At 49.8% G+C, this 12,434-nt stretch overlaps 1 protein-coding gene across 2 annotated transcripts in view; it reads left to right on the forward strand.

Annotated features, from left to right (window-relative positions):
* ptprn2 (protein tyrosine phosphatase receptor type N2) overlaps window positions 1-12,434 on the forward strand; it is a 59,827-nt gene that overhangs the window by 5,065 nt on the left and 42,328 nt on the right. For both annotated transcript variants that reach the window (XM_037280109.1, XM_037280108.1), the window contains 7 exons: window positions 1,540-1,787; window positions 1,901-2,273; window positions 2,394-2,630; window positions 2,703-2,746; window positions 3,362-3,732; window positions 5,047-5,133; window positions 7,872-7,951. In XM_037280109.1, the coding sequence (XP_037136004.1) occupies window positions 1,540-1,787; window positions 1,901-2,273; window positions 2,394-2,630; window positions 2,703-2,746; window positions 3,362-3,732; window positions 5,047-5,133; window positions 7,872-7,951 (1,440 nt within the window). The remainder of the gene's footprint in view (window positions 1-1,539; window positions 1,788-1,900; window positions 2,274-2,393; window positions 2,631-2,702; window positions 2,747-3,361; window positions 3,733-5,046; window positions 5,134-7,871; window positions 7,952-12,434) is intronic.

A 12,434-nucleotide genomic window follows, 5' to 3' on the forward strand; every position in this document is an offset into this window, starting at 1 on the left:
AACATAATTGGCTTTTGCAGGCCACTCTGAGCTTAATATCTTGTAACAAGCGTGAACCATTAACAGTCAGCCGGGGGGGGGGGGGGCGAATAAAAAGTGGAAAAGGGAGGGGTGGCGTGAAATGAATAAACGCGGAGGGCCCGCCGTTTAAACTCCGACCTTGAGGCAGTGATGTCATCGTTTTGAATTGTATCTGCCCCACAATGCACTGCAGCCATTCATTCATTTCTTTCTTTCTTTATGTATGTATGTATGTAATCGGCGGCACATCGTCTCGGCTTTGTCGACAGCATTGTGTCGCGCGGGTGAAATTGCCGAGAATGGAGTTGGTCGGGGTGCTAAGATGGCGAGGAACGTCAATGGAATTGATTGAAAATCCCCCTTATCTCGAAAATGGCATGTCACTCACATCAATGGGAATCGAGCTTTGTTCAAACGCGCGGAAAAAGAGGCATCAGAATAGCGCAATGGTATTTGTGTACACTATACCCACACTTTGCTGAAATGAGTCCATTTTTCCATGACCTCTGAAAACGTCAAAGGCATTTTCTAGTTTTTTTTTAAATTCACGGTTCCAGTGAACAAATCAAGTTTCCTGAAAAAGCCCTGATGAAAATATGCGCGACCGTGAACGTACAATACACGCGGCGCGGCGCAGGGAGCACCCGCTTTAATGTTAGCATTCAGTCAGCGTGAGTGCGAGGCGTAGGCGTCAGGGTCATTTGAAAGTAACCTGCTTTTAGCGTGAACAAATTCATTTCATTCCTTGTTGTTTTGTTCATTGTGTTTGTATGCGGCTTGTCAAGGTTCCCGCCACCACTACAATACCAAATGACTCAAGCGGGGAGCTCCTGATGCATATTAGCTTAGCCTTTGGCCCACAAAGACTAGAATGAGGCTTTTAAGCTTGTCAAAAATGCCACAAATTGAGCTTTTGTTCAAAAATATCTATTCTTTATTAGCTGCTGTTTCTGTACATTTTGCAGCATGTCTTACTTAGAATTAGGTTGTGTGTGTGTGGGGGGGGCAATAAAAGCATTCTAACTCTTGGATGGGGGGGCAATAAAAGCATTCTAACTCTCGGATGCAGCCACCAAACACAAGCAGCATTTGCTATTATTCTTACGATCACATTTAATATTTTGATCTGCAGTGCCCTTCCTTTCATCACAGCTTGAATTTCTAATCAGTTACAAACAAAAGCTTCTTAACATTTTCATTTTTGTTAAATGCCATCTTTGTGAAAGGGAGGTTCCTCCACTTTCATTTTTGCCCGTGCACACGACCAAATTCTTCTTCTATTCGTGTCCTTAAGAAATCAAACCAAACTAATTTGAATCGCCCCGTTCCATAAGACACCAGATGAGACCACGGGGAATGTTTGAGTGTCTGAAATTCTTCGAAGGCCCAGACGGGCAATTCTTTGGATGCTGCGGCGTTAATTAAGCCAGCCGTTTGTGCTTCTCAGAGGCGGGCGGTCCGGGGGCGTGATAATCAGTCAGCGGATACGAGCCGATTGGCACCTTTGCTCTCCCTCAGGTCTTGCGTGGCAGGACGACATCACCCAGCAGGCCGTCTCCGGAGAGCTCTCCGAGCTGAGGAGCGGTGATGCCCTCGGCCATCAGGAAGCATCGAAAGTGCCCCTCGGGTCCTACGGCGGGACGGCGGGGAGGAAAGAGAGGCCCGGAGAGGCCGAGTTGAGCCGGAACCTTCAGCGCTTCCTGAAAGGTTCACGTTTGCCGCCACGGCTGCAGCCTGGAGTCCAACAAGAGGCGGCTAGTACTCGAGTCAGAAGCTGTTGCATGTGTTTTTGCACAGTGGTCATTCTGCCGAGCAACAAGTGAGCAATCGGATTTCTTCTTTTTTTTTTTTTTCTTTCTTTCCTTCTTTCTTTCTGTAGAACAAAGGCGTCAGCGATTATGACCAGCGCGGTCCGCCAAAGTCGGCTTGGAAGGAGACCAGCGTCTACAGTCTCCAGAAGGCAGCCAACCAAGCCCCAATCACCAAGGTCTTCTCTCAGAGCGGCGAGGGCAGGCACCCCGAGCTTAGCGCCCCCTACAGGCCCCTCTCCAACCCCCTGGGGCAGCTCCTCACACAAGTCGGACCAACAGGGTCCAAAGGGAAGCTCCGTTACCTTGGCTACGTGCGTCCGCCGCCAGATGAGGTCCACCTGGCCTTTCCTCCCAAATCTCCGAAAGCCAAGCTGGATGGACTGTTGCTGAGGAGCGGGTCCGACCGAGCGACGGCCAAGAAGCCGCCTCATTTCACCAACGGTAACAACCTGCTTGACATCTAGCATTGAGCTTCTCCGAGAGACTGTTGTGCCTGATGCTAAAGGCGGCGAACCTTTCGCTCTATCAATGTATCATCTCTCGTCTTTTCTTCTCTCCCAGATCTTATGATCCAAGATACGGTCAACCGTTTGGGAGGACACGGTTTAAACATGGAGCCTTGGATGGCCAAAGACCTGGAGCAGCTGGCCAGCATCATCAGCGGCGCTCTGCGGGGAGCCCAGGCGGTGCAACCCCAGGAGGGAGACGCCCAGCTTAGGGCTGACGTGGAGCCCGACCAAGTCTTCAGCGTAAAAGCGGAGAAAGTCAACCAGAAAGACCCTTGGAAATTTGGACAAGGTAGCGGAAAGCAGGGTTTGTCACCATTTTAAGATCGACTCGGGTGACATCTCGATTGCGTGTTGTTTCCAGGCCAACGAGAAGATGGCACAGCCAACAAGAACCCCGCTGACGAGGTGAATTCCAATTTCTCGGTCCCCGCAATGAATTTGCAGGATGACGAGACATGTCCAACCCAAAACTTGAACACATGAAATGGATGGCGAGGCGCGTGCAGAAACAAATTGCAGTCAATGAACTGCACATTCGGACTCACTCCACTCACGAGCATTTGGTGGAGGAGGCTTATTCTGTATTTGAAAAAGTCACAAGGTGCCGCCGCTATGCTTCTGTGATATAAATATTTTGCTTAAAGCCATGCAGGTCTTTTGCAGACTTAATTCAACATCACTCGACCTTGGAACATGACTCACGTAGTAATGACTTCATTGTAAACATTTTGAATCCAATTTGTTTTTTGTTTTTTTAGAAGCAGATCTCTTTTTCTGAAACATGCATTTCAATTTGCACTTTTCTTTAAAAATATGCATTTTCATTTTCAGATGAATGCTACTGTATTTCAAAAAATCACACCTTTTTTGAATTGGAAAATATCCAATTTCAGCCTCGGGAGAATTTGTGGGCTATAAATGAATCGATAAAAAGATACATTTTTTAACTTGATCAGATTCAAATTTTCTCTTAAAAGGGTATGACTTTATTCTCTTCAATGATTTCTCCTTCTATGACAGCATACGGCCATTTTCTCCAAGCTCCTCAACTACCTCGACAACATGGGTGACTCCTCTGAGGTCCAACCTGCTCCCGCTGAAAAAGCGGCGGGCCTGGAGAGCGTCCGGAGCCGGACCACACAGTCCCAAGGCGCGGAAAAAAGCAAAGCGTCAGCTGCCAGCGAAGGCTCGTCGGCCTCGCGTCTGAGCGGCGGCGCGGCGGCCCTGCCTGACGCTTTGCAACAGGCGCACTCCCAGATGGAAACGTGGATGCAGAAGCCTGCCGGCAATGACATCAAAGTGAAAACTCAGCTGGTCCACGTCGGAGTCAAGGAGTTTTCCAGCAGAGGGAAGGACAGACATTTTGGATACATCATAACCGCCGGCTCGGAGTGAGTGGCTTTTTGACTCAAAAGGAACGCTAGCTAGTGGTAGTACTTTTGCTTTTCTTTTCTTCTTTCTGTGGCCCCAATGGCCACCAATATCAATGTGCAAGAAACAAACGTGTGTTGCTGCTGCACAGGATTTCATGATGAGACTGCATGTGAAAGTGGGCGGGTGGGCTCAGTCATTATAGTCCGCTGTGTCTTCACATCCCCTTTCAAATCCCTTTACGGCGTTATCGAGTGTTGTGTCACAGGCTTGTCCTTCACCTGTAAAGTCGCCGCGCCGCCGTGCGTGCGTGCGTGGGTGGGTGGGTGCCGATGTTCCAGGCCAAAAGGCTTTTCTTTTTAGTCACTTAAAAGGTGAGCTTATCTGACAGACAGCTGCTGCTGCTGCCGGCGGCGGCGGGAAGAGGAGTTGCCGCGTTTGACGGCCGCTGGAATGCCTTCCCTTCCGCCAATCTTAAATAACTCGTTCAAGGCGGTGCATTTCCACTCCGCGAGCTTGCCCAAAAAGCTTGCTTTTCCTTTACCAGAAGTACACGCCAATGGAAAAGGGCCTTTTTTGGCCACCTTGATACTGCGGTTTGGAACATGTAACTAATGGTGATCCAACAAAATAGCCATTCAAGCAAAGAAATATTCTTGGAGTTTTCATTCAGTAAGTCGTCTCAATGCCATCCCTGTTTGTTGACCTTGCCGCCTCTCGGCGCATTCTCGTTGAAATCCACAGAAACCCAGTGGCTTTCTTGTGTCGTTATTTTCGCCCCCCCTCCTGCAAATGACCTTTTGTTTGGTCTATTTCCTCAGCCATTTAGTCTGCAAGAGCGAGAAGACGTGGACTGAGCTGAGATGAGGCAATGGCTTTATCAGAGCGCCATTACACTTCACCTCCATTCCATTTGCACCTTATTATTCTCGTCGGGCGGCGAGGGGCGCGTGTTTCTGCCCGCCGCATTTGTGTACTCTGGGTGTGAGGAGAGGGAGGGAGAGAGAGAGAGAGAGAGAGAATGGTACGCAAAGAGCAAGAAAGATGAGAGGGAAATGGCGGAGAGGCGCATCCATATGATGCAGCCATTACACCTCATGCAGGTTCCATTTGCACCTGATTGTTTGTCTCGTTGCGGGGTGATTTAGCAAGCCCGCCTTTCCCGTCCCGCTCTCCCTAGCCAGCCACATGTGCTACAAATACTTCCTTACTGAACTGAAGTAGATTGTCCAAATGTCGGCACTCCAGTGTTTACGCTCGCATGCAAATGGCCCATTTGTGTTTTTGGACCGAGCCTTTTTGACGCTCGCTTGGCTGCGTGTGTGTCCTTTCAGCTCCCTCACCTCGGAGCAGGCGGTGGACTTGATGGAACGGCTCACCCGGGAGCTGCACCTCCACGCCGCAGACCTCACGCAGCTATCGTAAGTGCCCGTCGTCCTCACCCGAGGCATTTCCGGACGGCTCCGCACTGACACCCAATCAGCTCGGTCAAAATGTCCCGCCCCGAGACGTACGGCCTTGTTCAAAGTCGAGACCATAATGACAGTCTGATTGTTCGACCTTCAAAAAGTCTGGCAGAACTTTGCAGTGGCCCCTTTGTTGTTTACCTGACCTTTCCGAGCGTTTGACTTCTCCGGCGGCCCTAATTACCTCCGGAACGCTTGTGACGTCTCTTCTGTATTCAAAGCACCTCCTCTGTCTCCGTACGCCTCGTCAAAGTAAAACAACAGTCGAGCGAGTGGAGGAAGCGGCGATACGGACCAGGTGTGGCTGGCGGCGGGGTCGCTAATAGAGCAAGTTGTTCCGTGGGAGCGCGTCCTTGAACCCGAGGCTGTTTTGTTCCGCCACTGGTGTCAGGCCACGTAGGCGGCAGACCAGTCATGTTCCACGCAAATAAGACAACGAGCGGCGGATGTACTGTCGTATATTCCAAACGGGAACATTGGCATGACAACGCCGCTATTGTCGAGAGGCTGACTTTGTCGGCCTTGGGAACGTCAGCGCATGACTGTGGAGCACAGTGTCTCTTTACCAATCTACAGCTATCTATAGGACTTCACCCCTCAAAGATTTTGCTCTCACGAAACAGCCCGAGAGGCCATCAAGCGCTCTGTATACCGTGCACGCTCGCCAAATCTTGACCTCGAAAGAAAGTCGGCCAAGGAGAGTCTCAATCTTTTTGCTTCCAATTCATTTGCGACGAGCAGGAACACCGGGACATGTCATCAGGCCGGCACTGATTGAGTTAATCCTGTTATTACAGCTGCCATATCACATCAGCGCTAATCAACCCTGATGCTAACGCGCTAGCTGGATACAGATGAGGAGCCGCCGATATGGCCAGACAGATGTGGCTCAAGTAAACACCCTGTGCGCAAGAAAAAGTCCAAACGTAAAAGAAATCAAAATACCGATTCAAATTCTCACACATTTTAAAAGTATGAAATAAAATGACACGTTTTTGTTAGCAATATTTTTGTAAAAACAATGTTGAATTTTCTATTCTTTTTCAAAACCATGTGGTGTAGTTTATTGATTAGAATATGGAACAAAAATTGGGTGCTTTTTGGAACGGATTGATGGCACAATGTATTGCCAATATGTATGTATGAACTCCCATATTTTACTTCCTAAAAACATCATTCAATAGAACACATTGATTAGAATATGGAACAAAAATTGGGTGCTTTTTGGAACAGGTTGATGGCACAATGTATTGCCAATACATATTTTACTTCCTAAAAACATAATTAAATAGAACATTAAGAAGTAAACCCTCCCCCCCCCCCCCCCCTTCAATTCAATGGCCATTGTGCTGCTCCTAATGGTATGCCCGCCAAGGCCGCCAGAGGGCAGTATAAAGTAACATGCTTGACTGACGCTCATAAGTCGGGGTCGCTTGTATCTCAAGGCACCACTATAGCTCATTACTTCCCACTGGTGGATTTGATGACTTCATATTTGTTTCGTCCACAGCTATCTATTAAGGACGGCGTATAAGCGGACTTGGTTCCATACAAAAGAGAAATGGAGAAAATGTCCCTCTTTGTTGCTCTCTAATGAAAGTGGAAATAGCCCAGGCAGAGGACGCGAGCGAGCGAGCGAGCCGAGCCCATTGGCACAATTGGCACAATGTGAGACCGCGGCAGGTGAGCGTTTCAAAACGTCCCCCTTGTCTGAATATGCTCGGAAGCTGGGTCAGAGCGCACCGCCCCGCACCGCCCTGCACCGCCCTGCTTTTCCTTTCGTGCCAGCTCTTTTTCTTGAACACCCCCGCCCCGCTCCGCTCCGCTTTTCCTTTCGTGCCAGCTCTTTTTCTTGAACACTCCCCCGCGATAAGGAGTCGGCCGGCGGGAGAGATGCTGAGATGTGACAAACAGGCGAGGCGGACATTTTGATGAAGGGGCTGGAGTTTTAAGATAGTCAGGCCTGCGGTGATCTTTTTTTCTTTTCTTTTCCAGATGATTGGCTGAGTGAGTGAGTGGGAAATATGAGCTCCTATTGAGATGACGTAAGGGCTGTACCCAGCCGAGGCACTAGGGGGCGTGGGTCACACGCAATTTCACTCGCCGTCTGCAAACAGAGCCCAGGTGAAGCATTAGAGAAGGGCACCCCCCCTTAGAACTGCGTGATGGAGGGATGGTGTTGACATATCATTGCATGGCTGGCTCCATCTGTCTGCAAGGATTGGCTCATATTTTGCGAGAGTGCAGGGGACTGATGGCCAAGTGGGTTTGTGTGGTGGAACCCCCCCCCCCCCCCCCCCCCCAGCCATTGGTTATCCGCGATGTGGTCTGACAGCGGTGCCTTGAGATAAGAGTGACCCAACGTACGAGTGTTATTTCTTTCTTTTTTTTTTTGCTTTGACTTGTGGGCCGAAATTGGCCATGCAGCAATTTGGTATGAAGTAAGTAAGTAAGTGAAAAAACAAAAAATACACATTTTCCCTGTGCACCGCTGGGAGTTGTTCCGCTCCGAGAGCTTTAACTTTAAGCTCGGGGACCTTTAAACATTTCTTCTGCAAGTCAGCCGCCGACTCCCGACCGTACAGCGGCCAGTGCGTGCCGCGAGTGTACGGTTACTTGGCTAAAGCTGAAGTTCCAATGCAGAAAGACATTTGATTGATATTCCATTTACGCCTCCTTTTCTCTTACCGCAGCGTTCTCGGCCCGGCGTTGACTTTCCGGGTGGGCCCAAACTCCGCCAATGTAACCACAGCGGACCTGGTGACAATTGCAGGTACAGTCCATTCAACTTGTCAGCGGGTTTGTGGGGAAATGGACTTTTGGGCCAGATGTCGAGTTGCACTGCACGCTCACCGTCACCCGTCATCGTTTGCAGCGTTTGTTTAACAAAGGGAAAATCCTGTCGGCGCTGTCGCCGAGGGCCAGCCGGCCTTGCCGAAAAGCTAACGGTCTTTTATATTTGTATATTTAAATCGTCATAACAACATCGTGTGACTAATATTTTTGAGCAAGCCAGCGGAAAAGCAGCAAGGGTCACCACGTTAGCCTTTTTGCTGAAATTCCAGCCCCCCTCTCGAGTTTGACGGACTTTGATGAGATGTCGTGTAGCGAGCGCTAATGAAAGGCGTGAGCGAGGCTGAAATGTCAGCCCAAATGTTAAGTCAACATAATCGTCCGCCTGATGAATTATGAATCTCAGCCTACCTGAATAGCAATGGCGAAGCAGTCCCGCTTCTAATTGGTCGTCGTTGGTTATTGGCAACAGACGCAAAGCCTCCACGAGGATGACATTTGAAACGGCAACCCCCGGCTGACCTTTAGGATGGAGCCGTCCGTCCCGGCCAGAGCTTGGCTTCCTGACTAGCTCAGCTAGCGCCTCGCCGTCACTCTGTGACCATCGCCGATGCAAAGTGAATACACACTTCAAATCCCGTTCTGTTGCATCAGCGCCCCGAATATCTCCTCGACGATGACTCGAACCCAACATGAGTGCAGTGTGTTGCTTTTTTTTTTTTATGGTGGGCACCGGGTTGTGAAGCAACAGCATGCTTGAAATGGAATCTGAAAATCAAAGTGACGCACGCCCACATGCAGCGGCCACCTGGGTAATCCTGGCTGACCTTTGCCTTATGTGTGACTGTGCATAAATGACGTGGCCTCCTAATGAACTCCTCAAAACTCAACCTGCCGCTGGGAGCCCGCGCAGCATGCAGCGTTGCGCTCACCGAGCGGCAAATGTAGTCTCCTCTTCGCCGAGGCGAGCACTGATACCGCTGAAATCAGACCAAAAGAATGAATATAGAAATCAATAAATGAATAAATATCGAGGGGAAAAAATACAATTTCAATCCTAAAAAAATCAATCAAATGTTTGTAGTTCTTTTGTGATCGGATCAGTGCTAATGCTAACAGCTACTGGAACAAAACTCATACATAACCCTTAAAGCAACTTATATTTGAACAGTGCTAAATTGAGGGACATGTATTCTTTATCCTCTACGAAGATGCGCTTCTATGTTTCTTCTCTTCGTACTCGTCCAGTTTTCTGCGCTTATGCGTGAGTGTACGTACGTCCTGATAGAGAAACACATGGAACAACCGGGCAAACCTCCACGGGGCGCTACCTTGACTGTACCCGACCGACATTGTCTGCCGGAGGTTAATATGGCGGCGGCGGTGGCGGCGGCGGGCGCAACACTGCTGTCCATCTATCTGCCCATCACTTTCCATTTGATGTGCTCAATGCCCCATTGAAAGGACGAGACAAAGAGACTCGGTTGAAAGGCACGGACAGTATTGAAGAGATTTGATAAGTCATTGAAAAGCATCTTTTGGGCAGCAGGTTCTTAGCGGCAGCGTGGGTGAAAGGCCTGCTGGGAGGTCTGACTGTATTAGCCGAGGTAGAGGCTCTTGTGTTCTGCTCAACTGGAAAACCGCAGGACAAAGACGCGCGTTGCCTAATCCCTGCTCGGCTGCAAAACAAAAGGGAAAGCTGCCGCTTTATCGAAACCACGAGGCCTTCCTTGTGTGTCTCGGTGTGTGTGTGTGTGTGTGGGCGTGCGTGCGTGCGTGTGTGCGTTTTGTTTGCGTGAGATTTTTTCTTTTTTTTTTCTTCTGCTTTTCTGCAGCTGTGTTCATACTGTGCCATGAAAAGTGCTTATTTCACCAGACGGCCGAACGTTCAACTCTCGGATCCTTTAAGAAATTCCGTACTGGACTTTGCTTCCCGTACATGGTGTATTGAAATTGTTTTTTTTCAATATGGCTGACTTGGCTGGGAAATCAAGCCCAAGGTGAAGGGGGGATTACTGTCAATCAATTCAACAGGTTTTCTTGACACCAATGACTACTTGCGTGGCATGGGCTACGATTGAGGATGGCTTTGACACACGGGTTCATGGTATCACCATTTTCTTCTCTCATTGGTCAGTGGACTCTCCATCACGTGTTTGTGCCTGTTTGAATAATAAGCTCACTCTCCCAGATCTCCTTTCTGTCATCACTGAAGTGTGAGGAAGCAACATTGTCTGCGTGCATGTCTCTGCCTGCCTCCTGGGGTGACAGCCGTGCGTCAGGGTCTCCTGCTCGCTGGCTGGCTGGCTGGCTGGCTGGCTGGCTCCAGATGGCCCAGCCACTGGCTCTCAGGGTCCCCTGCCTCTCTCTCTCTCTCTCTCTCTCTCCCTCCCTCCCTCCCGGCCTTCATTGACCGAGGGCCGGCGTTCTCACGGCCCGGGGGCCTGCAGACTCATTGCTGCGCTCTGGCCTTTGGGGGCCTTTGTGGCCTCCCAGGTCACCCGGGCGTGACAGCCCAGACAAAAGGGAATGTCCGTGCCCAGCTCCCACTGACTTAACTACAGTCATGGATCCTAAAGCTCAAAATGTAATCTAAATACGTAGGTACATTTGTCAATGAGCTGAACCCTTTGGGTCTGGGATTTGTCATCATCAAATGTTTGGGCTGAAAATAGCTTTGACTTGGTTCTATTAGACAGGGCTATGGCCTGAAGCGACTCGCATCACTTCAACGCAGGTCCTTGCCCCTGAGAACATGGCTTTTGCCCGAGCGGATCCCTCCGTTTTCCAGCGCACTGGACTGTAATGGATCGAAAGGCCAAAGCGGGCTTTAATTGCGCAGCGTTTTAAGTTGGACTGGCAATTCTCCAGCTCTGATCTGCCACTGAATGCGCCCATGCACATTGGCAGCCTGTTTTTTTGATGTGGCGTTTGAGTGCTAGTCCTCTTTCCAGCTGAGCATATTAGCCTAGAGCTCCCACGCAGACAGAGTTGACCTTCACTGCGGCGAACACTTGTCAAAATGCCAATGATAATTACCTGCTCTCATCTGCCGAGCTTTACAAGCCGCCCGTGTTGGGACCGCTTGTTGCGGCCCATCTGAGCGTTCCCTTTCGCTCGCTCGCTCGCTCGCTCTGAACCAACAAACCACCAGAGGCTTTGGAAAAAAAGAAGTGAGAATTACATTTTCTCGCCTCCGTTTTCTTTTGCCGGTGTCCATCACGTGCTGTGGCCAAATAGAGGTGTTTTTTTAAATCCAAATAAACAACAGTGTGTGCTCCCTGAACATCTGTATCAGTGAGCTTCATCCATCCCCGCTTTCCCTGGGCACGCACTCACTCACTCACTCACTCACTCACTCACTCACTCACTCACTCACTCACTCACTCACTCACTCACTCACTCACTCACTCACTCACTCACTCACTCACTCCTCTCTCCTCATGCACCACTGGCGAGCTCGCACCCCTTGCTGCTTGAGTGCTCGAATGCGCTCAGTTGGGTGATCAAAGTCTTCCTCGGTCTCTTCTCCTCCATCGCCGCCGGCCGGCCGGCCGGCTCTGCGAGTGCGTGCGTGTGTTTGATAGAGGCGAGCGTGCGTGCGTGCATGTCGTACACACCATCCTCTTTTGCATCGTCTGCCGGAGGACACGTTAGCGCACAAAGACGGACAGACGTTGACGGACGGTGACGCTAATGCGATAGGACGCGCGCCGCGTTTTCCATCTTCCCGAACGTTTATGCACTGACGAGTTGACGAATACGTGCCATAAGAAGGAAAGAACACGTGTTGCTGCTTGCTTGCTTGCTTACTTGTAGCCGGCCGGCCCCCACAAAAAAAGCTTTTTATTTGTATTATTTGCTTTTTCGCCAGCCATCAATGAATTGAGACTCGAGTAAGCCAGCTGAAGGTGTAAAAAGGCTCCCAAGGCCGAGACGGCGGATTGTCCTTTTCTTCTCGGGAAGCGAGCGCTCGCCATGCAGGGAGTTGTTTCTGACAGTTATTAAAAAAGCAAGCAAGCAAGCAAGCAAGCAAGCAAGCAAGCCAGCCCCTCTTTGGGAATCCTGCCTCTTTAAACTCTCCGCTCTCATCCAACACTCTTTCACTGAGCGCTTCTTCCACCAAAGTTGTCATGTGGAAACATTCCTATTGTAACAAAAAGCCGAGAAGGTTCCAGATGATTAATGATTCGGGCAGTGTCTCCCCTTTTATCCCGTTTATCCTCGTCAGTCATGGTCTTCCCCTTTCCTTTCCTTTCCTTTCCTTTCCTTTCCTTTCCTTTCCTTTCCTTTCCTTTCCTTTCCTTTCCTTTCCTTTCCTTTCCTTTCCTTTCCTTTCCTTTCCTTTCCTTTGCTTTGCTTTGCTTTGCTTTGCTTTGCTTTGCTTTGCTTTGCTTTGCTTTGCTTTGCTTTGGCGCTCTCCTCCATGCTCTCCTGCTCCTCATTACTCCTCTCCACCGCGC

The sequence above is a fragment of the Syngnathus acus genome, chromosome 20 (genome assembly GCF_901709675.1).
Source record: "Syngnathus acus chromosome 20, fSynAcu1.2, whole genome shotgun sequence".
NCBI lineage: Eukaryota > Metazoa > Chordata > Actinopteri > Syngnathiformes > Syngnathidae > Syngnathus > Syngnathus acus.